The following is a 25,951-nucleotide window of genomic DNA, read 5'->3' on the forward strand; positions in this document are numbered from 1 at the left end:
ACAAAAACTGGCCGGGGAAACTCAGGTGTAGTAACTAAAGTTACATTTTAATAATTTTTAAAGATGACCACATGTCCCATTCAAATAAAGTATTTTTATACTGAAGAATGTTATATTTAAAGCTATGCTACAAGAAATTTTTAAAAACTCTTACATAATGTAAGAGTACCGTATACATGAAAAGTGATACTACATGTATCATTCCCAAACTAATGAGAAATTGAAATTTACTCCCATCTAACATTTTAATGTAATGCCGCTGGATGGAATTGTATGAACAATATAAGACAAAAATTACTTTATAAAAAACAAACACTCTCCCCCCTCAGGAAACATTGCTTTACTAATAAATATCAGGACTACTTTAAAAAAAAAAAAAAAGCAAATTCACATTTTATTTTAGATTGAAATAAAACTATACAAAATTGTTTACTTTGTGCCAAAAATAACAGCAATATTTTCCAAGTCACATCTTGACAAACAAACTTATTTCTAATTTTTCCAGGGTATGTTTACAAATAACGATGGAGGCAATAGATACACTTGTGTGTAACAGTAAGGACAAAAACAAATAAGTATAGATGCTTATGGAATAATTTTTACAGTCAGCATCTTTCAGGATTTTAGATTTAATATTCAATTCATACTTGTTAAAAGCTTAAAAAGAAAAAATAATTGTGTGGCTCACACAAAGGAATGTAAACAATACAACCAGGTGATTGCAAAAGGCTAGCTCTTCCACAGAAACCTTAACGTACCTTCACACTCATTAATATTCACTTGATGTGCTGAACAGAGTCCACAGTGTGATGACTGTGATAGAAGAATTCACTCTCCGCTAAGTTATTCAAATATACCATTTCCATATTTTTTAAACAGTTTCCAAATAAACCAAAAACCCTAGTAACTGGTAAGCAATGGATTTCATTCTACCTTGTTTTCCTGCATTTTTTATGCATAAGTATGAAACAACCCCATCGGATCCACAGTGATCACAAATTACTTTTCCAAAATGACAACAAAAATGAGCACCTAGTCATGTCAAATCAGACGAAGAGTTTGAGTACTGTCTTTGTGAAGCACACTGGTTTATTTTCAAAGGTGTTTTTGTTCACATAATAGTACTTTAATGTGGATCAACAGAACATAACTTGCGTCACTGGCCACTGCTTGTTCAATCTGAGGTCTAAAATGGAAATACAATTGCAATGATTAAGTAGGTTACATACATTTTATAGTTTTTCCTCTTGATGTTAAAGTCTAAACAAAAAAACTGTTTCAATAAACTGATTAAAGATTTTTTTTTCTAAGCATCTTCAGTTACTTCTGAATTGTTTGAGGGAAGAAAGTCTTCTTGAAATTCTACTTTGTCTGGATAGAGTTTGATGTAGGTGTCCACCATTAAATCCAAGTCATGTTTTATATCAAAGTTTATGTTAAGCAAAGCTAAGTTGCTTGACCTCTGTTCTGTCAAGGTGTTCTTCAGGTATGCCTTCAAGCGCTTTCGTCCTACTTCATATTTCTCATTCTCCACTTTCATCACTGGAAGGATGCACAGAACTTTAAGCAATGCATACACATTAGGGAAAAACTTTATGTCAGGCAAATGAAGCGCTTCATAAATGGTAGCTGGAAGCTCTATATCTTTTCCTCTATGCTTCCATTTGATTCTCCAACAATGAAGTTCTGCACAGAGTGTATCTGGATTAGGTAGGTCATTTTTATACATATCAGCATGATGTTCCTCAGATGTATTAAATTTTAGTTGTCCCATGACTGAGGGCACTAAAGATAAACATTTAAGAGCTCTTAGGTGTTGTTCTGAGAATATATCTTTTAATTCCTGAATAATGTGCTCTACAGTTGGAACACTAAGTGCTTCTTTGTAGTAATTTTCTGATGTTACATCAGAGTCCAAATTACCTTGCTGTGCCCTGCGAAATTTTCCAGGGAGTTTAATTTGTACATCCAGCTTTGTGGCCAAATTTGTTGCTTCTTCAAACCAAAATTCATGATAAACTTCAATATTCTCCATCACTTCATTCAGCGAATGCAACACTGCTGTTAAACTGCTGGCTGCAAAGAACACATCCGATGTTTGGCCTTGGAGATTTTTTCCAAAGGCTCTTGTAAAAGACAGAATGTTTTTCAGAACTACAACAGTGACGATGAAGTCAAAATCTGTTAATGCACTTGAAAGTACAAATGCTCGACCAACAACGAAGTTACTCCACTTGACAGACACATCGCTGCTTATACCATCCAAGCACAGTACGAGTGCTTGCATTAGGTCCACTAAAATCTCAAAAGTATCGTGTCTACCTGTCCACTGAGAATGGCAAATCTCTTTCAGTTCATTACTCTTTTCCTCATTGTTCTGAAAAAGAACAGAGATTATATTGTCCAGTTCTACTAACAACTGTGGTGACTGATTAAAAAACGAACAAACTTCTTCTATCATCCCTAGAGCAATAGAAACTCCAACAACAGGGACTGATTTTGCCAACCATACATTTAGAGCACAAGAGGAACAGAGCGTGTACACAGCTTGTGGATACTTTTCCAAGAGTCTTGTAGCTACAATTTTCATTTTTGAAGCAAATCCACTGGAGACAATATAGGCTTGACCTCGACAGTACTCCATGTTTAGACCCCATTTTTCAATAATAGTTGTATGGAACTTAACAGCTAAAATTTCAGCATCTGCCTCATAAGGCAAAAACCCTACAAATTCTTCTCTCAGATTGTGGGACTCATCAACAAACCTCACCAACACTGGTAAATGTTCCTCACCTGCTATATCTACTACCTCATCAGTGACAATGGAAAAGAAGTGGGAGTCTCTTACTTCCCTGAGCGTCTCTTCTCTTACACAGCTCTCACAGATCTCAAGCATCTGTTTCTGTTGAGTTTTAGAACAATACTCCAGATTTACTGCAGCCATCTCAAATCGTTTTCTCAGAACTTCATCTCCAGCATTTATTCTGCATTCCAACAGAGCTTGAAAGTTATCTGGGGTGAAGATACCTTCTGGAAGTTCATTAGCATTATGGCCATCCAAAGGAATATTTTGTTTGCCCATGAGGATCAAAATTTCAAATAAAGATTTAAGGTAATCTTTGTTTTCCCTCTCTTCCAGCGTTAGAGGAACAACTTCCTCTTCTTGCTCTTCTCCTCCTTCTTCTGAAACAGTATTCTGAGCACTGCTCTCATTCAACTCTTGATTTGCCTGTTCCCGTTCAAAGGCTTCATCAACTACAAAATGAAAAAGACATCACAAGCCTAAGACTTCTTCATATAGAAAGTTTGCAGCATTTACTTCCCCCACAACAACTATATTTAAACAATTGCTGACTGGAAAATCCATAGTATTTACATTTTAATTAAACAGTGTCAGTGTGGGACACTATTTGTAATATTTTTGAACAGAATTAAAGTGTTTTACCTATCCTTACTGTACAAATTAACAATAATTTATTTCACACTACCTTATTTGCCTAAGCTAGTGCTATACCTAAAAGTCTATTCATCACTACGAACTCAAACTTAAATATATTGGCCACTTACTCTTTTGCTGCTTCAGTGTTCTTATTTCATCTTCACTCTTGGGGAAGAAAAAAAAGTTATGATACTGTCTGGCATATGGTCTCAAATTGCTGAAGAACTTCAAGACTAGCTACTAAAATTTTAAATAAAGCTGTTTTCAGAGTCCTAATACTTATTAGACAGGTACTATGCATTCATAAGAATCTGAATGTTTTCAGATATCTCTCAGTGAGGGGACAGCAATAATGTCAAGTCTATCTGAAGATGTGTTGATCTATCACATAGTGGAACAGTACCCCAAAGTAAGTGGGAGGGAGCCCTGTCATTAAAAACATTGTACAGTTGTAATTTCGAAAGAACCAGAAAATTTTATGGAAGAGTTTTGTTCTGGCAGGGAGATGTACTAACTAGCAGAACTTTTTCAATTCTAATTGCTAGGATTTATTTGATCATCATTACGTAGGCTTATCAAAACGATAAAGAAATTTTTAGAAATCAGCTGTAATGTTTTGCAAATGCCACTATAATTAAGAAATGTTATAGCTCTTAATTTCCGTTACACATAAACATTTAGGCCACACAAAACCTGCAGACAAGGTCTCTGTGAAACATACGATGGAGCCATTGGCAATCTGCTATTTCAGCAGAAGCTGCTTACTTCTGATTTCAAGCATTTAAAAAGGTGGTCACTATTGTTCAAAAATGAACTTAAAAAAAACCATAAACCCATAACTCTGGAATTCTGCCTAGTTCAAAATGTTAGAAGGTAAAATGGTGATCATGCAAATCCACATACTGCAAGATTTTCAGTGGAAAAAAATCTATGAAATACACCCATAATCGGTATCAAGTTTCTTCTAAACCAGCTCTGAGCAACACTTCTTTGTTTTATTATTTTCATTTCCTTAGATTTTCCCTAATTCTATAAGTAGTTATAATATTAGCTTAAGATTTTAGTATTTAAATTTTCCAATAATGCCCACTACGATATTTTCTTCATAATGACACTCAGAAAGATACACAAGTGCAAGGTATTGCTGTTATTTGGGCATCTCTTATTTGCACTTGCTTGCTTTTACTGCTTTAGTACAAGAAGATTCAATTTAAACATACCAACTCTTTTATTCTCTTTCTGTGCCTGCTGTGTGGATTGTTCAAGTGACTTGTAAGGTCAAATATAGTTGGCACAGCATTATCTCGTAAAACTGTTCTGTAAGGACTCTGTAAAGAGAAAGATGTCTAGATCAGAAATTTCCTTTAAAAAAAAAATGTTCTGTCTCAGTACAAAAATTATTAAAAATAACAATTTCAAAGATTAGGCTTACATTTTACCATTTATATTTGGAAGTCTGTCATTCTGAACTTTACTTGGGCATTAAAGCTAGGCTGGTCTGTTTCCAGATAGTTTCGCTTTGATTGTTTGATGCTGTAGTGGAATATTTTAACAAAAAATGATTTTAATTGCAGAATAAGCTGTAGCAGAAGTCTTCTACATAGTTTTTTCATACAAATGTCTCTACTAAGAAAAACTTTCTGCTCACATTCCTGTACAGAATATATTTTCATAGCTTTGCATAAGGCATCAGATGCTCTTTAAGTACAGTATTCTATATAGAGAAAACATAAGCTAGCAAAACTGATTATATTTTGCTAGCAACTGGATTCAGATGCTCACTCTCAAATATGTATTACTGCTTAAAAAAATCATCCAAACTAAACTTCAGGAAATTCCAATTTTGATTACATATTAGTCCCTAAAATAGTTTTTTCTCGGACACTGGCTGCTTTGACTCCCAGAGCTAAAACTCTGCCTTGCATATTTTTATATTAAGTAACATTATGTGGTTGAAAGCCCATTTAAAACATAGAATAGCACATATGGCAGGCCACCAGCTTGGCTTAACAGTGAAATCTTCGGTGAGCTTAAACTCAAAAAGGAAGCTTACAAGAAGTGGAAATTTGGACAGATGACTAGGGAGGAGTATAAAAATATTGCTAGAACATGCAGGGGTATAATCAGGAAGGCCAAGGCACAATTGGAGTTGCAGCTAGCAAGGGATGCGAAGGGTAACAAGAAGGGTTTCTACAGGTATGTTAGCAACACAAACGTGGTCAGAGAAAGCGTGGGACCCTTACTGAATGGGGGAGGCAACATAATGACAGATGATGTGGAAAAAGCTGAAGTACTCAAAGCTTTTTTTGCCTCGGTCTTCACAGACAAGGTCAGCTCCCAGACTGCTGCACTGGGCACCACAGTATGGAGAGGAGGTAAGCAGCCCTCAGTGGTGAAAGAACAGGTTAAGGACTATCTAGAAAAGCTGGACGTGCAGAAGTCCATGGGTCCAGATCTAATGCATCCAAGGGTGCTGAGGGAGTTGGCTGATGTGATTGCAGAGCCACTAGCCATTATCTTTGAAAATTCATGGTGATCGGGGGAGGTCCCAGACTACTGGAAAAAGGCAAATATAGTGCCCATATTTAAAAAAGGGAAGAAAGAGAACGTGAGGAACTACAGATGGGTCAGCCTCACTTCAGCCCCTGGCAAAATCATGGAGCAGGTCCTGAAGGAATCCATTTTGAAGCACTTGGAGGGGAGGAAGGTGATCAGGCACAGTCAACATGGATTCACCAAGGGCAAGTCATGCCTGACCAACCCGATTGCCCTCTATGATGAGATAACTGGCTCTGTGGATATGGGGAAAGTGGCGGACGTGATATATCTTGACTTTAACAAAGCTTTTGGTACCATCTCCCACAGTATTCTTGCCAGCAAATTAAAAAAGTATGGATTGGATGAATGGACTATAAGGTGGATAGAAAGCTGGCTAGATTGTTGGGCTCAACGGGTAGAGATCAATGGCTCGATGTCTAGTTGGCAGCAGGTATCAAGCAGAGTGCCCCAGGGGTCGGTCCTGGGGCTGATTTTGTTCAACATCTTTATCAATGATCTGAATGATGGGATTAATTGCACCCCCAGCAAGTTTGCAGATGACACTAAGCTGTGGGGTGAGGCAGATACGCTGGAGGGTAAGGATAGAGTTCAGGGTGACCTAGACAAATTGGAGGATTGGGCCAAAAGAAATCTGATGAGGTTCAACAAGGACAAGTGCAGAGTCCTGCACTTAGGAAGGAAGAATCCCATGCACTGCTACAGGCTGGGGATCAACTGGCTGAGCAGCAGTTCTGCAGAAAAGGACCTGGGGATTACAGTGGATGAGAAGCTGGATATGAGTCAGCAATGTGCCCTCGTTGCCAAGCAGGCCAACAGCATATTGGGCTGTATTAGTAGGAGCACTGCCAGCAGATCGAGGGAAGTAATTATTCCCCTCTATCTGGCACTGGTGAGGCCACATCTGGAGTACTGCATCCAGTTTTGGTCCCCCCACTACAGAAGGGATGTGGACAAATTGGAGCAAGTCCAGCGGAGAGCAACAAAAATGATTAGGGGGCTGGGGCACGACTTACGAGGAGCGGCTGAGGGAACTGGGCTTATTTAGTCTGCAGAAGAGAAGAGTGAGGGGGGGGATTTGACAGCAGCCTTCAACTACCTGAAGGGGGGTTTCAAAGAGGATGGAGCTTGGCTGTTCTCAGTGGTGGCAGATGACAGAACAAGAAGCAATGGTCTCAAGTTGCAGTGGGGGAGGTTTAGGTTGGATATTAGGAAACACTATTTCACTAGGAGGGTAGCAAAGCACTGGAATGGGTTACCTAGGGAGGTGGTGGAATCTCCATCCTTAGAGGTTTTTAAGGCCCGACTTGACAAAGCCCTGGCTGGGATGATTTAGTTGGTGTTGGTCCTGCTTTGACCAGGGGATTGGACTAGATGACCTCCTGAGGTCTCTTCCAACCCTACTTTCCTATGATTCTATGAGTCATGCACTAAAAATCAAGAAATAGAATTCTGCCCACAGATTTAAGTTTGCTGCGAAACCCATGATCCTATTTCCCACGGTCATGGGAACAGTTTAGATGTTACTCCGTTAGCTAAAGATACTACATAAAATTCGGAGTGAAACAGTTATCTTCGCTTTAAAAATTTCTCTTTGATAAGACATGAATCTCTATTAAAAAAAAAAAGTAGAAAAAGACTTCTTGATCCTAAGGTTAATGTTTAAAGCAGGAAAATGAACTTAGGTACATTTTACACAATGTGAAATAGAGGTTTAGTTGCCTTTACTTACGCTTCTACATATCATAGAGGTCTCAAAGTGTTTGGCACATAATCTGTAGTGCTTGTTCAGCTGATCTGGAGTTTTATCTTCTAAATCTGCCCTTCGACAGTTCTCCACCCACCTCTGACATCTGCATGTAAAACACAAAACTTTAGTTACTTTAATAGTTTAAGTTTAAACAAAAAAGCCCCCTATAATTTCTAAGACAATCACCATAAACAACATTTTTTTTACATTAATGTTTGAAATTAGCCTTTTAATTCATTTTCAGGTGGGGTTTTGGGATTATAGTCAAATTACAAGGAAGGGGGGGGAACCCCAAACATGTTCCTGTTTGAACCATTGTAAAAATTTGCTTTTCTTTACTCACTTTTAACGCCACCTCAGATGCTTAAATATTTCAATCTTTTCCTCTAAGCAATATTTTTCTAACTACACCTCAGAAGCACAATGGTTTGTTGTGCAGTTGTTCATGAGTGAAGACATGCAAAAATTTTATTCCTGAAGAAAAACCATTTCCCTCCTCTCTTAATAAATCTGACAAGTTTTTAAAAAGTAGATTTTTTGACACAAAATACAATTGAGAGTATTTTTCTTGTTGGTGATCTCCAAGGGCAAAGCTATACATTTACAATGGACCTTTGAACACTAAAGTAGAAGACAGGCAATCCAGAGAATCATCTCAGTTTGAAATAAATCTTCAATAGACATACACTATATATATTATAAAACGTTTGGTTTTGTGCCATCTCAAGAACCTTGCTTACTTTTGTGCCACATATCATAGGGCTTGGAAGAAGTCTTGCTCTTAATAAGACCCCTTTTAAATCTGGAAGACAGTATTTTCTCTTGTGCATAAGACATGTTAAGGAGCAAATGATATAAACGTATTAGTTGGCTTTCCATTTATCCCAATGGATATATTTAATCAAGTCTTTGCCAAGGACTTTTTGAACCAGCACATGCACAAGACTGAGTGCAAAATTACTATAATGAAGCTCATCTGCTATTTCATTTGTGCATGTCCCTCAGAAAAATGTCATTAAATCAACAATTTCTGGCAGCTATTATATCTTATTATTTTCTAAAAAATTGACTCTACCAACAAATAGAATTCTATGGAAGGAGTATAATCTATAGATATATGCTTATTGGTATTATGAAGTCTTCACTGCATGACACCACAGAAGCCAATTATCAGTACCAGGCAAATTGGTTGAAACTATAGTAAAGAACAGAATTGTCAGGCACATAGATGAACATAATTTGTTGGGGAAGAGTCAACATGCTTTTTGTAAAGGGAAATCATGCCTTGCCAATCTACTAGAATTCTTTGAGGGGGTCAACAAGCATGTGGACAAGGGTGATCCATTGGGTATAGTGTACTTCGATTTTCAGAAGGCCTTTGACAAGGTGCCTCACCAAAGGCTCTTCAGCAAGATAAGCGGTCGTGGGATAAGAGGGAAGGTCTGCTCATGGATCAGTAACTGCTTAAAAGATAGGAAAACAAAGGGTAGGAATAAATGGTCAGTTTTCAGAATGGAGAGAGGTAAATAGTGGTGTCCCCCAGGGGTCTGTACTGGGATCAGTGCTGTTCAACATATTCATAAGTGATCTGGAAAAAGGGATAAACAGTGAGGTGGCAAAATTTGCAAATGATACAAAACTACTCTAGATAGTTAAGTCCAAAGCAGATGGCGAAGATACAAAGGGATCTCACAAAACTGGGTGACCGGGCAACAAAATGGCAGACGAAATTCAATGTTGATAAATGCAAAGTAATGCACATTTGAAAACATAATCCCAACTAAACACACAAAGTGATGGGGATCTAATTAGCTGTTACCACTCAAGAAAGAGCTTGGAGTCACTGTGGATAGTCCTCTGAAAACATCCACTCAATGTGCAGCAGCAGTCAAAAATCTAACAGAACGTTGGGAATCATGAGGAAAGGGACAGATAAGAAGACAGCAACTATCATATTGCCTCGATATCAGGGGTTCTCAACCTTTTTCTTTCTGAGGCTACCCCAACATGCCATAAAAACTCCACAGCCCACCTGTGCCGCAATAAGCGGTTTTCTGCATATAAAAGCCAGGGTGGCGTTACGGGATAGCAAGCCAGGCAACTGCCTGTGGCCCCATGCCACAGGGGCCCCCATGAAGCTACATTACTCAGGCTTCAGCTTCAACCCGAAGTGGCGGGGCTCCGGGACCTGGGCTTCAGCCCCATGCAGTGGGACTTCAGCTTTCTGCCCTGGGCCCCAGCAAGTCTAATGCTGGCCCTGCTTGGAGGCCCCCCTGAAATCTGCTTGAGGCCCCCTAGTGGGCTCCAGACCCCTGGTTGAGAACTACTGCTCTATATAAATCCATGATACGCTCACATTTTGAATACTGCGTGCAGATTTGGTTGCTCCATCTCAAAAAAGATGTACTGGAAAAAGTACAGAGAAGGGCAACAAAAATGAGGGGTATGGAAAAGTTTCCATATCAGAAGACTGGGACTTTTCAGCTTTGAAAAGAGACGACTAAGGGGGGGATATGATAGAGGTCTATAAAATCATGATTGGTGTGGAGAAAGTAAATAAGGAAGTGTTATTTACTCCTTCTCATAACATAAGAACTAGGGGTCACCAAATAAAATTAATAGGCAGCAGGTTTAAAAACAAACAAAAGGAAGTATTTTTTCACTCAACACACAGTCAACTTGTGGAACTCTTTGCCAGGGGATGCTGTGAAGGTTAAGACTATAATAGGATTCAAAATAGAACTAAGTAAGTTCCTGGAGGATAGGTCCACCAATGGCTATTATCCAGTTTAGTCAGGCATGCAAACCATGCTTTTCTGAAGCAGGGGTGGCCCACATGTGGCTCCTTAGAAGTTAATATGTGGCTCCTTGCATAGGTGCCAACTCTGGGGCTGGAGCTACAGGCGCCAACTTTCCAGTGTGCTGGGAAGTACTCACTGCTCAACCCCCAGCTCTGCCCCCATTCCACCCTTTCCCCAAAGGCTCCTGCCCCTTTCCCCGAGCCTGTCAGGTCCTTGTCCCCTCCCCCCTCTCCTCCCCTCACCCCACCCCCAGCCTCCTGGATGCCATGAAACAGTTGATCACAGTGGGCAGGAGGCGCAGGGAGGTGCTGATCAGCAGGGCTGCTGGCGGGTGGGAGAGGTGATGGCAGGCTGCTGATGTATTACTGTGGCTCTCTGGCCACGTACACTGGTAAATTCTGGCTCCTTCTCAGGCTCAGGTTGGCCACCCCTGCCGTGAAGTGTCCCTGGCCTCTGTTTGCCAGAACCTGGGAATGGGTGATGGGGGATGGATCACTTGACAATTACCTGTTCTGTTCATTCCCTCTGAAGCACCTGGCATTGGCCACTATCGGAAGACAGGCTACTGGGCTAAATGTACCACCGGTCTGACCCAGTATGGCCATTCTTATGTTCAGCCTTTGAGATACAATATGATGCCTGAAAACCTACACAACTCCCATACAAGAGTAATGACTGGGTCACTATCATAATCCTATAATTAGCTGTTCTATATCCACCAGCTCCTCCCTGACGTATGCGCCAACCTAAACAAAATCAAAGAGGACCACAGATGACTATATAGAATTACAGCATTATGACGGACACTATAGCAGTAACTCAGAAGGAATTTTCATTACAACTCTCATTTTCAGTGACAATTTTACTTCAACTGATCCAACTTCTAGCCACTCCCCACAAGTTTTAAGCGGAGCTCAAATTTCACACTTAGTCTAGAGCTCTTTTAAAAAGTTATTGCTTGTATTCTGGTCCCCAATGGTCATGGGACTGTCCTTCCCACAAACATAGAAGACACATTCCCTTCTCCAAAAAGTTATAGGAAGAGCGTGTAGAGATTTACAAACAAAATATATACAATTTTACTAAAATTCACTGCATCCTACCTCAGTCTATTCACTACTGAAATCCATTCAGCTATTAAAAATAAAATCTTCAGTCCACTGGAAAAAAAACAAAACAAAAACCCCTCAGATCCCTGCTTTGCACTTACAATTGACAATTTCAAAAAGTAAATACAGAGTCCTTGTTAAGAAAAGTGTACTTTTTGCAAAATTGGGGGAAAGGAGGGGAAAATATTAACAAACATGTTGCAAGATAACTAATAAAAAAATGGCATACAAGCTAAGGATCTTTAGTTCAAAGTGTAATGAGAAATATCCTTATCTCTGCTGACTTCTCTTATCCTCAGGACCCTCCCAGATTCAATTAATTCATCCTTCCACCCTCACCCTACTTTATAAACTACAGAATGAGAGGTCCAAAAGTTTGGCTGTTTGGTGCATGTGAAATTTGAAGTTTCTGTCACTGAGCCCAAGAGACTTAGATTTATTAGGCTGAATGAGAAAGAATTAGGCTTGCACTCTTTTTGGACCATAATGTCTGTAGCAGTTTCAAGTTCCATACATGCTGTAGGTGCAATAGATTGGTGACATACCAGTGGAAGGTGTAAAGAATGTGAAAGGAATGTTATGTGCAATCTGTGGTGTTATACACAGACTACTTTTAATAAACTGACTTGCAGGAGGTATGGGGGTGAAGAGAAGCAGAAGTGGCAGATCCTACAGTCACTGCCTACTTCCACTTCAGCACTAATGTATCCTGTTCCCGTCCTGTATTCAATCAGAAGAATGATGTCAGTCTTCTGCAGTAACTTTTGGTTCAGATATAAGAGGTTTAAAGGATGCATTCTCTATTCCGTGGAGAGAAAACCTTAGTCTCAAGTAGAACAGGCTAACTCTGAGGAACCAAAACAGGAAAAATACACAGCAGAAGCCTAGAACTCAAACACCCAGTAACTACACAGCATACCTGTGACAGTGTATCTCCCAAACAGCAATTAATTTTAAAAAGTGCTTCTTTTAGCAGAATGGAGAAAATTTGTACTGATACTTTCAGTAAGTAGCTCATTTATATACCACTGTGGAAACATGGCAAAACCCACACATTTTAGGTGATGCCAGAAAACGCAAAACTTTCTTTCAAGTTCAAAAGAACACAATCAGTAGCTTAGTACAGAAATCTGTTAAACCAAGTGGTACCAGACAATTCATGCAGCAAATAAACATAGATGGTCACTGGTACACCTGTAATCATGCAGCATTTGTTTTGTAAGTGCTTCATTGGCACAGAACAAGACCAGTCTTACCACAAGAGTCTGCACTGTTGTTTTGATTACCAGTCTTTTTAGCTCTATGATTTGAGAACCTCTTCTTCAGTCATGGATCTTTAAAAGGATTGTTTTTAAATATCTGATGACATCTCAGAAAAGAGTGAAAGACCATTTTATTTAGGAAACGTTCTATTGACGGATGAAGTATAAATTATTTCTCTACAGGGTGGATAAAAATCAATGATAAAAAAATCAGATTAAAACAATTTTCTTTTTAAAATGATTTAAAATTAAATTTTAATAACCTGTTTATGTCTTAATTTACCATAATCTATTAAAACCATTTAAATTAAATAAAAATGGTGTTAAGTTATACATATTTGCCTAAAGCACTTGGTATCAAATTTTGTGGAAGCGCTCAATCAGGTTTTGACAGCAGCCTCTTCTGCAGATGCAGAGAGAATATTTTCTTCATTTCAGTTTACACAACTAATTCAATTCAATGACCAGGTCACTGAAAGTTAAGAAGCTGACTGGAAGTTGAAAGATCAGGAAAGCTTGGTTTTCCCCAATTCCAATCTTCAAATAAGAACTAGTTGTGAGAGGATACAAGCTAAGAACAAGTGGTAAGAGGATACAATCAGTTAAAGTCACTGCCTACTTTCTTTGTTTAATAAACAGATATGTTTTACATTTAAAATGTGTTTTGATCAATAAGAAAAAAGTATCCAGCACATCCCAGGTAGTTTTAATTTAAACAAAAACAATTTTCAAATTTTTGTTGTGTGCGTTTGCAACCGAATTCCAAATTTCCATCCAAATAGAGCTTGACACAAATTATAAGTAAAAAGAATAATTATCTAGTAAATAAGTGTATTATTCGCCATTTTCTGAGGAATTAATTTGACTAAATTTATGTGAAGATATACAATTGCTTAAACGTATAACTATAGTTTATTCTCCTGGTTAACTGGTGGTAGTACCAAATTTAGTATAAAGGCTATATTTAGAAGCAAGACAATGTGTTTTAACAGTTACCAACCACCAAGAATCAACCTTGCTTTAGGAAAATAACTAAAAAGAATACAAATTCAAAAACAAGATTAAAGCCAATTATTCAAATAACTGATTTACTTACATCAATCCGTTCTGCTTCTCTTGCCTTATTAGCATGAAAACAGGATCGTTTATTTAGGAGTTCTTCTTTTCCTATTGCTTACACCTCATCTAAAGCCATAGCGTGTCTGCTATGAAGAACAGTAAGGAGTCACAAACAGAAAGATTGTCCCATGGATCATCTCCCATCTCATTTGGAACCACATAAATATCCTTACTGAAGCAACTACAGCCATTGCTTACATCTATGTTAAGCAAGTACATATGTATTTTAAATGTCTTAATGTAGCAAGTGTCTTAGGTTTTTAAATTAAGGACACTGCCCACTTTCACTTTTCATTCCTTCTCCCTTTTCCACCTGTTCTGTTTCTCGCAGGTGGAAAGATGGAGTAGAGCTAGTCGTAACTCCCAAGTCAGCTCTCCACAGACAAGGTGCATGATTGATTGAAATCACCAAGTGGAAGCCTCAATTTAAATAATCTTTTCCATTTGTACTTCAGTTATTTTCTAAAAAAAGTTGCATTCGCACTGGTTGATATAACCATTAATACAAGTTCATTTACAACCTTTACATTAGATTTAGTACATCTTTTTGCAACGTAAGAGGGTACACTATAACTATACACACATTTAAAAAATGATATCGCTTAATATTTTCAGATTCTTATTAACTGTAGATTTTTAGTACCTTAGAAAATGGCGAATAATAAATTGCTTACTTATACTTTTACTCATAATTAAGGCTACGTTTTAGTCATGGGTATTTTTAGTAAAAGTCATGGACAGGTCACGGGCAGTAAACAAATTCACGGCCCGTTACTGTGACCTGACCATGACTTGTACCATACCCCTGACTAAATCTTGGGAGTGCCATGGGTGCTGGGGTGGCCCAAGGGGCAGCACAGGTGCTGGGAGGGGGGCAGTCTCAGAGGTGGGGGTTGGCAGGCTCACTATCCAGCTTCTCGGAAGCGGCAACATGTCCCTCCCTAAGCTCCCAGCTCTGCCAGCTCCCATTGGCCGGGAACAACAGCCAACAGGAGCTGGGCCTGCAGGTGGAAGCAGCACACAGAGCTAGGAGCTGAAGGAGGGACACATTGCTGTTTCAGGGGAGCCCCCCAGAGGTAAGCACCACCCAGAGCCTTTACCCCTGCCCACACCTCAACCCCCACACCCAAACTCAACCTCCTCCCACACCCAAACTCATCCTGCCGCTGTTGGGGTGGGGTAGGCAGTGGCCACTGCGACTGGCCCAGGGGCTGTCTGAGCTGCTTGGGCAGCCCTGAAGCCAATCACAGTGGCCACTGCAGAAGTCACTGAGTCTGTGACAAACTCGCAGCATTACTCACAATTTGCATCAAACTGCTTTAGGATGGTAACTGAAATTTAAATAATCTGATATGCTATTTTGTGTTTTTTATTAAAACAAAACAAGCCCTTAATAGAATGCATGACCTACTGTTAAATGTTTTTCCCCCAATTCTTTCTTTATATAGAAAAGCACCTGTTAACTCAAGGTTTTTGATAGAGGTTCATGGATTCAGCCTATTTATTTTTTATTTAAATGTTTTGAGAGAATACAAGTCTAGGCCTTAACGTATTTTGTATTAAATTCAGATTTCATTTTGAACAGGTTTAAAGGAATAAATTATAAATTTAAACTAAAAAAAAATTTTTTTTTTAAAAAAGAAAAATCATTGATTTTTAACCATCCTGCCAGAGGCCAATAAGTGCTCTAAAGCACGGTTTTTCAAAGTTTGGGTGGCGATTCAGTACTGGGTCGTTGCATGTAAGGCACTGGGTTGCCTTGCTCAGCACCCAGGGACCCTAGCAGCTCTGGTCAGCAGCGCCAACCGGGACGTTAAAAGTCCCGTCGGTGGTGCTGCTCAGCTAAGGCAGGCTAGTGCCTACCTATTCCAACACCGCGCTGAGCCCCGGAAGCAGCCAGCAGCGGGTCTGGCTTCTAGACAGGGGGGCCGGCTTCTAGGCAGGGGGGCCACAGGGTTCCATGCGCTGCCCCCACTCCGAGCACCAGATCCGCACTCCCACTGGCCGGGAATCGGCCAATGGGAGCTGGGGGTGGTGGTGCCTGCAGGCGAGAGCCGCACGGAGCCGCTCGTGAGCCTCCGCCTAGGAGTCGGACCTGTTGCTGGCTGCTTCCGGGACGCAGTGCGGTTCGCGGTGCCAAGACAGGCGGGAAGCCTGCTTCTGCACCCCAGCTGCACCACTGACTGGAAGCCACCAGAGGTAAGTCTGTGCCCCAATCCCCTGTCCCAGCCCTGAGCTCCCCCCAAACCCAGAACCCCTTCCTGCATCCTAAACCCCTCATCCCCAGCCTCCCCCCAGAGCCTGTACCCCAAGCCCAGACCCCCTCCCCCAGCCCAAAGCTCCCTCCCACACCCTGAACCCCTCATTCCCAGCTCCACCCTGCAGCCCTCATCCCCACACCCCAATCCTCCGCTCCAGCCCTGAGCCCCTCCCACACGCCAAACCTCTCATCCCCAGCTCAGCTGGGTCATGGGCATCAACAATTTTCTTCAACTGGGTCCCCCCCCAAAAAGTTTGAAAACCACTACTCTAAAGACCAATCTGGGAACCTCTGAACAAAGTTGCTTTAGCAATAAAAAGAGAGAGTGATAAAACAAAATGAATTTATTCTAATTACTTGATAATTATAAAAAGGACTTCCAAAAGAGGAATGGTCTGGATATACTTGGTCCTGCCTCAGGAAGAGGGCTATAGATGACCTCTTAAGGTCCCTTCCAGCCCTACATTTCTATGATTCTATGACTTGGAAGCACTATATAAATATTAAATATAATTAAAATGAAAAATGTGACCAAAGCAGAACTGTATAGGTTTCAGAAAAAATAGAAACTGTTGAAAGGTACCTCTATGTAATACTTGCATGACACACTACCTACCTCCCAGTTTTCTGAGTGGGTCACATAATTGTTGTATGCCTTTCTTAAGTGCTAAAGTATTGAGTGGAAGATAAGAGGAAAATTTGAAGCACGAAACAAATATTCTTATGAAGGGGATAATTATAGACACTCCACTAAAAATATGGTAAAACTCAGTGTCATTTTAACGTATTAGACTAAAATCCTTTTCCAGCCTCTTCCTATCACTTTTCAATTAGACTATTAAGACTCAGCTCAAATACTTATTATCCTGATGATGCAAAAAAACATATATTTGCTTAATTTTACACAAAGCAAGTCGTCTTCTTGACCTCAGTGGGATTACACACAGTATGTCAAGTTAAGCACATGCCTGAGTTTTTGCAGATTTGGGGCCTACATTACTACATTTGTTTCCAAAGAGCACAGTTCTCAAAGGAAATCCCCCCCCAATCACGATAATACTTAGCCCCTTTTCTTATAATTGTGCACAATGGGAGGACAGCTGTCCTCATTATTCTTTCTTCTAGGCACAGTACAACAACCCAAGATGAACAGGCACAAATCACGAAGATCAGCTATTTTAGAACAAACAGATTTGCAATAAAATGTAGTTAGTACTGAGTTTATGGCACTGAAGACAGAATGTGCCAAAACACCTACAGTTACGTTCATATCTATAACTACACTACACCTGAGTACAAAAAGGATGTAAGTGCAGCAACCAAGATACACATAACGCTTTCAACTTAAAAGCAAACTAATGCATTTAATTTTTATACGTGTCTGCTTTAAACAGGAACAGATATATGACACATTACAGTTGAGATACAATATAGTTTATTTTTCTAAGGGATTTCAAACAACTGATAACTTTCACGTGAAACAAAAACTGCAAAGGGTAGTGTTGTTAATTTGAAATATATTCAAACACATTAACATATACTACTTTCTAACAGGCATACTATCCAGGGTAAACTGTATGTTTTTCAAAAACATCTATACTGCCAACACAGAGCATATCCATATCGAACTGCCACTCAATAGCCAGCAATCAAAAAATGTGTATGAGTTAGTGAATTTGGGGAAGATATACACACACACTATATATGTATGTATATATAAAAGCTGTATTGCACATGTGCTTTTTCAACCTGCCATCATCCAGACCTTGCAACAATGGCTCCTGGCAAATTAACAGTGCAACTCAACAGACAGCACCAAATCTCCTCCATTTTGCAGAAATTGCAGCCAGCTTTGTAATTTAGTAGGAAAGTGTAGTCCGCAGAGATGATGGGTCTCAGCAAGCACTATTCCATCTTGAGTCAAGGGGCAGACTGTAGAGATGATGCGCGCTCAGCAGGCAGAGGACTGTTGATTCAAGGAGACAACTCTTCCAGTATATTAAAGGGTAGATTTGCCAGATTGCATTACAGAATTCTGCAGTCTGTATATGACGAGTGGAATGCACTTTGACCACCCTAGTTTAAATAGACAGCATCATATTCAACTGGGCAAGTTTGACAATCTCCCTTAGAACCACATTTTCAAAAGTGGCCATTGCCTTCGAGTACTTGAGTTATGGAGTGCTCAACTTGGGACAGTCTGGGACTGATTTTCAGAAGTGCTGAGCATCCATAATTCCCACTGAAATCATCTAGAGTTGCAACTCCTCTGAAAATGAGGCCCAAGCAAGCAACCAAGAAGAGAGAGAGAACCCAAATCAGTGAAAATTTAGACTAGAGAAAACAGAACATCGGCCTTTGAAGGGCACAGCCCACGGGTACCAAGATCCACGACTATGGAGTTAAATGAAGTTAAATGCTTCCAGGGAGCCTGTATCTGTGTTTCACAAAGGAGCCTGTGTCTACCTGTGTCACACGGGAGCTCTTGCGTGGGAGCTCATGACTATCACCTTCCCCCTCCGACCTGACGCCAAGCAGCTAAAGAAGTGGGGTTTTCACCCACGAAAGCTTGTGCCCAAGTAAGTCTGTTAGTCTTTAAGGCGTCACCGGACTCCTCCTTGTTTTTATCGCACTTCTCATGCCCCCGCCTCACCCTCCCACGCCGGGCCTCTGCCCGCCTCACCCCTCCATCCACCCCCAGCGCTCCCCCGCTCGCCGGCTCTGCCCCCCCCCGCCCAGGCTCCTTCAGACACGCGCTCTCCCCGCGCGCCCCGAGACACCCCGCCCCCCAGCACGGGTCTGCGCAGCCGCCCGTCCGCCTCCCAGCCACAGGCCGGCGGAGGGTGGCCTGGGGCCCCGCCCCCCGGGAGCAGTGCGCGAGGCCTCCCGAGTCCTCAGGCGAGCGGGGCAGGCGCCAGCCCGTCCCTGCCCACACGGCGGCCTGGCGGGGAGGGCCCGGCCCGGCGCCCAGGTGAGGAGCGGCCCCAGAGCGGGAGCGCGGCAGCCCCGGCTGGGCGCTCCCCGGGTCTCCTCCCGGCCGGGCCGGGCCGGGCCCGCACGCGGGGGCCGCGGCCTGGCCGGAGCGGGGCCGCCCGTGGGTCTCACCTGACCGGGTCCCGGGGGAAGCGGAAGAAGGCCAGGTCGGACTGGGTGCTCTTGCGGGTGCAGTTGGGAGCCGCGCAGAAGTTCGGCATGGTCCCCGTGCCGGGGTCTCTGCCCCTTTAAATCCGCGCTCCCTCCGGCCGCGGGGGTGGGTGGGGGAAGCGGCTCTACACTGCTGTGAGCGGCCGGGAGGATTCACCGCCACCCTCCGCCGGGACAGAGCCGCCTCCTTCCCACAGTGCCCCGCGCCAGACAGCGCGGTAGCGCGCATGCGCCGCAAGCCGCACGGGCCACCCCGGAGGAGATGCGGAGTGCGCATGCGTTTTTTCCACAGAGCCGGTGTCGGAAAAGCGCTCCTGTGTTCCCGCCACCCGGCTGGCAGTGCGCATGCGCCTGGTGTAGCGAGCAGAAAGGGAAGCGCATGCGCAGAATAGGGGCGGGGAGGGTGGGAAGGTAGTAGTTCCTGGCTGGGGTAGGAGGGAGGCTGATAGAGTAGCGCAGCCTCTGAGCAGCTGCCTAGCCCAGAGGGCCAGGTTTATATGGGCAGGAGATGGGCTGAGCTTGGAGAATGCAGCTAGCCCTGTAGAAGGGCTGAGGCCCATGCTGGAGGCAGAGAAGCTATAACTACTGTATTGTCTGCCACAGCTGATGCCCTCGCTGTCACTGGGGGGGTTTAAGCTCAGCTCTCCCTTGGCCCTGCCACCCACTGTTACAGGCACCACCTGTGTGTTTTAGGAACTTGATTTGGACAACTAACCTGCTCAGTTTAAATTGGAGTACTCCCTTGAAAGTAACTACCAGTGTTATAAATTTGGCACCATAAAATGTAATGGTCTTTGCCTTTTTTTCCTATTAAAGTTAAAAAAAAAAAAGTCAAAACAAAAATTATTCCTATGCCATGCCTTAAGTTTCACGTCTCATTTTGTTGGCCCATTAAAGGTAGTGAATTCCAAAGTAGTGAAAAAAACTGCTATTCCTGGAGACTTCTACTGTACGGCCATTTGCAAGAGTGACCAAGGTGATGAACTGAGAGAGAGGGACAGTCCTCGGCTAATAGGATTCCAGACTGTTCAGGCTATTAAAGATCATTACTGTCCCCTTGAACTGCAAAATACTGAGAGTTGAACCTTGGTGGGTAGTTGCATGTATCTACTGACTTCTCCAAGAGATCAAGTAGCCTTAACAGTGCTTTATGTCTGAATAGGCAATGCAATACAGTGTGCAAAAACAGCTTTGTAATTTTGAACTTCATAAATAGAGGCATCACATCACACAGCAAAGAGGTAAATCTCCCTATGCTATTCTTGAGACTACATGTGTAATACAGATTTCAGATCTGGGCTTCTTGTCAGAAACAAAATGGAGAGAGTTTAGAGAAAAGTAACCAAAAAGACAAAGGGGAAAATTTGATTATGGGGAAGGATGAGATGATATGTATAGCTCAGCTAAATAATGATCTGAAGTTGACAGACGTGGTAACAGGTGGCTTTAGCTCTATTAGGGTGCTAACAGATGCAATGGTGCCCACAGAAATCCTGCAGTGGCGACTCCTGCCCCATGGGTCTGGGCCCAGCTCTGCGGGCACTGATCACCCACAGCAGTACCAACTACACCACAACCCTAAATCCAGTGTGGAGGGGAGCCCTGGGCCGAAGGAGATGCTGGAGAGCAAACCCTGCAGCAGTGGCTCTTGTCCAGTCGGGCTGGGCCTGGCTCCCTGCTCTGGGCATTGCAGCCTGGTTCCTGAAGTTGCAGCACCACTCAAGTTGGCCCAACCAATCCTCCATCAGAGTCCCCATGCCTGGAGTGGGGAGCCAGGCCCAGCCCAGCAGCACAGGTGCCAACGCTGTGGGGTGAGCGCAGGGAGGGCTCACTCTGCAGCCCATCCTCCCCCAGGCCTCCTTTCAGCACGATGCTGGATCAGGGTTGCAGTGCCAAGAGGGAACGTGCTGCTGCAGGTGGTTGGTGCCCCATTGCTGGGGCAAGGAGGGGGCAGTGCCATGCACCCATTGAACGGGGAGCTTACATCCACCTCTGCATGGTGACCATAGCATTTGAAAGGTGTAAATTCCAATGAAGGACACGGATTGTTCAGGGTGCTGTAGGTGTAATGAACTGAAGTTAAGAAGAGATATTTAGACTGAACATCAGACAAATGTCCTGACTTGGAAATCGGTTACTCTATGGAAGAGTCTTCCAAGAAGTATGAAAAAAGCTTAATTGTTTGAGACATTTTAAAGTATGTTTTTTCTCTAAAAATAAAAAATTAATTAAGCTCCTTTAGACTGGTTTCTAATAAACAACCAAAAAGCCAAAGTGTGAGTGGGTCAAAAAGTTGTTTCTTCATAGTAATATTCCTTACGAAGAAGCTTTGACTTCTAGGCCCAGATCCTTAAAGATATTTAGGAGCCTAAGGGATCTGATGGAAGTTAAGAGCCTAAATACTTCTGAGGATCTGGGCCTACAGCCCTCTAAACCATATGCCTTAGAGTGGTGGTTCTCAACCAGGGACTGCAAGCAGGTTTCAGGGGGTCCGCCAAGCAGGACCAGTGTTAGACTTGCTTGGGCCCAGGGCAGAAAGCAGAAGCCCACCACATGAGTTTATGCTCAAATAAATTTGTTAGTCTCTAAGGTGACACAAGTCCTCCTTTTCTTTTTGCGAATACAGACTAACACGGCTGCTACTCTGAAACCTGTCACAATGGAGTGAAGTCCAGGGCCCTGAGCCCCACCACCCGAGGCTGAAGCAGAAGCATGAGCATTTGCCCTGCTTGCTACCCCCTAACACTGGCTCTAGCTTTTATATGCAGAAAACATGGGGCTCTGGGATAAGGTTCAGTGTAGCCACCGAACAGACAGACAGACATCTTAGAGCTCAGTTTTGTTTCCGTAGTTGTCGTAGCACAGATGGGCCCTGGAGTTTTTACAGCATGTTCTCAACGTTTTCAGAAAGAAAAAGGTTGAGAACCCCTGCCTTAGAGCATGTGCCTCTTACAGTGTGCTGCCCATGGAAATTATTGAGTTTGTCACCGTTGTTTCAGCCTTGCTTTCCTGCCAATCCCTTCACTCAGGGTATGCAGCTGTGTTCTTTCCTATACTGAGGGAAATTGCTATCTGAAGGATTTATATTATTTTGTTGTTACTGGTGCCTAAGAATTTGATCTTAGCCTCAGAGACAAAAGGTCTTGCATTGCCATGTACCTTGCAAAATTAACTACTGTGTTCATGTAACAGACACTTTTACAAGATGCTGTTATGGATAGCTGAGATCAGGGCCAAAACTTAACTGTATTACCTCCTCCAACTGTTTCCCTTGTGGATTTTCTAGAGTGATATGTGTTTAGTTTCGATAACAAGGGTAAGTCAATGAAATAACAAAGACAGGAAAAAAGGGATTTGGGACACACTCCTGAATATTTATTTATTTTGTGAAGCGGGGAAAGTTAGGGAGCTAAATTAGGAAAATGGAAGTAAATTTTGGCTTTAAGAGGTACAGTTTGCAGATAGCATAAGATGCTTAATTACATATGATCTGATCTTGCAGGCATTGACTGCAGTAGGAGTTGAGCTCACAGAGTCAGGCTCATAATAAAAATCCCCACAAAACTAGTTTTCTGGTATTTTGGAAAGGTAAAACTGTATTATGTAAAATCTAGCCTTGCTTGTCTATACTGTTGTAGGATAGGTATAAGAATGAGCTTCAGTTATAAACTATATTTTTTTACACTAAAAATGTGTAATATAGTGTTGCCCTTCGGCCCAAGCAGCTAATACTTGGGATGTTGCAGAGCTGTTTCTGTTAGGAGGGGGGGAAAATCAACAATATGAGCCAGGTTATGGTCTTTGTGTTCATTTTTGTAAATAAGATTACATCAAAGTCCCATTTCCATGAACATGGCAGACATAAATAATAATAGGCAGTTTCCTTGCTCAGAAATCTTCAATTCTGCCACACCAGCAAGCTAACTGTCCAAGAAGCTATCTCTCTGCTTCCTCTGAGGATCCTGCTCACAACTGCTTCTCCAGGCTTTTTGCCTGTAAGCACGCACACAGGCTGCAAAACCAGTATCCCAGCCCCTCTGTTTGCAATCAGGGAATGCCCTCAGCCCATACAGCTCCACTCTGACTTGCCCTGTGCTTTGGTAGTCCTCCATTCTTTGTAACTGTCTCTAGTGGAGTTGCTCCTTCCATTGAGTCTGGAGCTATGTCTTCACAGCCAAAAAATGTAGGGTTTTATAGAAATCACTGACACCTGCTAGCTATTTTGCTATAAAATCCCAATGGAGCCAAGGCACGGGCAGCTTTTACTGCAGTGTAGCTAGCAGAGGTCAACACTAGACCCCACATTTCGGTTTGACCTTGCCTAGTTACTTTATGTTAAAAACTGTAGAGCTGTGTCTCCACTAGAATTTCACTATGAGAATAGCTAACAAATTGTCTCACTGTAAAAACACACCCTTCGAGAGTGCTTGGCACACACATTGATTTTTAACAACTCTTTGATAGTCTTTGGTTCAGGCTGTGTCTACACTACGGCCACGACAGCAACATAGCCATGGTGCTGCAGCTAATGCTTCCTACATCCATGGAAGAGGTTTTTCTATCAATGTAGTTCATCCATCTCTCTGAGAGGTGGTAGCTAGGTCAACAGAATAATTCTTCCTTCAATCTACCATCTACAGTGTGGGTTAGATCAACCTAACTACCGCACTCGGTGCAAAATTTTTCATAGCCTGAGCAACACAACTAGTTAATCTAATGTTTAAGCGTAGACCACACCTCAAACCCGTTTGATGGCATCCAATAGCACCTTTCAGCATAAAGATGGTATATGCTGCTAGAGTCTATCCAGAAGACTTTCAATCATAATAAATCTTAATATAACGAATGCAAAGAAATTCCATTTTAATAGGCTAGAGCCTACAAGTGAATTAATGGGGTGCTGAAGAGTTGTAGTTTACGCACAAAACTGTACTCGCTCTTAAAATTGCTGCAGTTTGATGGGGAATGTCCTCTGGATCAGCTAGCTAGCTATCACCTATTATAAATCAACCATCATGTTGCCAAGAAATTAAGGGGGAAAAAACAGCAGTCATGTTTTATACATGACCAAGCAACCACTGGATTTGATTTTCCACTGCCTTGCAACTGGTGCATTTATTTACACTTGCACAGAGTGAATGCATATTGGGTGTAAAATGATACCTATACAAAATGATAGCATTTTACATCCAGTTTGCATTCACATTGCCCAGGTATAAATGACTACATAAAGTCCAGGACAGTGGAGAATCAAGGCTGGTCTTCACTATGGGGAGATCGTCGCTGCTACACTCGATGCAGCAGGGGTCGATTTAGTGGGACAACTGAAGACCCGCTAAATCAATGGCAGAGTCCTCTCCCGTCGACCCCGGTATGCGAAGAGTAAGGCAAGTCGACCGGAGAGCATCTCCCGTCGACGTGGCGCCGTGATGACACCGGGGTAAGTCAACCTAAGCTATGTTGAGTCCAGCTACGTCAGTGGTTCTCAACTGTGGTCCACTGCTTGTTCAGGGAAAGCCCCTGGCGCGCCGGGCCAGTTTGTTTACCTGTTGCATCCACAGGTTCGGCCAATTGCAGCTCCCACTGGCCGCGGTTCGCTGCGATGGTGGCTGCAGGAAGGGCGACCAGCATATCCCTCGGCCCACGCCGGTTTCTGCAGCCCCCATTGGCCTGGAGCGGCGAACCACAGCCAGTGGGAGCGGCGATCGGCCGAACCTGCGGACGTGGCAGGTAAACAAACCGGCCCGGCCTGCCAGGGGCTTTCCCTGCACAAGTGGTGGACCAGAGTTGAGAACCACTGCGCTACGTTATTCATGTAGCAGTATAATTTAGGTCGACTTACCCCAATAGTGAAGGCAAGCCCTCAGACCCAGTATGTAGTGTAGACAATGAAAGTTTTGACCAACTAGCATCTGTAGGATTATTCCCCATACGTGCAATGTGGATTAAGGTTACTATGAAAATCATAACTTGTGGATATCTAAATGTTTGTATTTAAAATTCTAACAAATGTCATATTAATGTAAGTTGTATTTAATTATACTGTTTTAAGTGAAAATATTATTTAAATCTTTTAATCTCTCTACCTAGCTCATTATGTATTTCCACCCTTGTACAATCATAAAAAGAAGACTTATGCATCGATGGAACTCAAACTTGCACCTATGTCATAACATTGATATGCATTTATTTTGTTTCATAGTCCCAAAGCTGTATTATAAATCCACCTTTTATTGAAAATCTTTAGTGGGTATATGCAACACTTTTTGTCAGTAATGATTTATTTATAATTTAATATTAGTTTTACAAATTGGCTCAAATGCTAGAGGCCATAACTAGTACTGGGTGGTGCCATGGCACCGGGCCGAGGCTCCAAAGGGGCCCCGGCCCAGCCTGCTCTGCTTGGGCTGCAATAAGGCCCCGCCAGCTCTTCTCCGCCCCCGCCCACCGCTCTCTCCTGCAGGGGCAGAAGCTTGGTCTTGCCTGCTCCTGGGGCTCCTGCTGCAGGGCA

The 25,951-nt window shown here is 42.4% G+C and overlaps 1 protein-coding gene across 3 annotated transcripts; it reads right to left on the reverse strand.

Annotated features, from left to right (window-relative positions):
• Positions 1-381: 381 nt before the first annotated feature.
• On the reverse strand, positions 382-19,714 carry THAP12 (THAP domain containing 12). Of its 3 annotated transcripts, none has more exons than XM_037883264.2 (6): positions 19,402-19,536; positions 18,062-18,262; positions 7,728-7,848; positions 4,660-4,767; positions 3,568-3,604; positions 382-3,255 (listed from the first exon to the last, which is right to left on the reverse strand). In XM_037883264.2, exons 2-6 carry the CDS (start codon positions 18,124-18,126, stop codon positions 1,307-1,309), a joined length of 2,280 nt encoding a protein of 759 aa, XP_037739192.1. In that variant the 5' UTR covers positions 18,127-18,262; positions 19,402-19,536; the 3' UTR covers positions 382-1,306. The 3 variants fall into 3 exon arrangements, with proteins under 3 accessions (XP_037739192.1, XP_037739138.1, XP_037739062.1); XM_037883210.2 differs by having other exon boundaries at positions 18,062-18,372; XM_037883134.2 differs by lacking the exon at positions 18,062-18,262 and having other exon boundaries at positions 19,402-19,714.
• Positions 19,715-25,951: the final 6,237 nt, after the last annotated feature.

Source organism: Chelonia mydas, chromosome 1 (genome assembly GCF_015237465.2).
Source record: "Chelonia mydas isolate rCheMyd1 chromosome 1, rCheMyd1.pri.v2, whole genome shotgun sequence".
Lineage (NCBI taxonomy): Eukaryota > Metazoa > Chordata > Testudines > Cheloniidae > Chelonia > Chelonia mydas.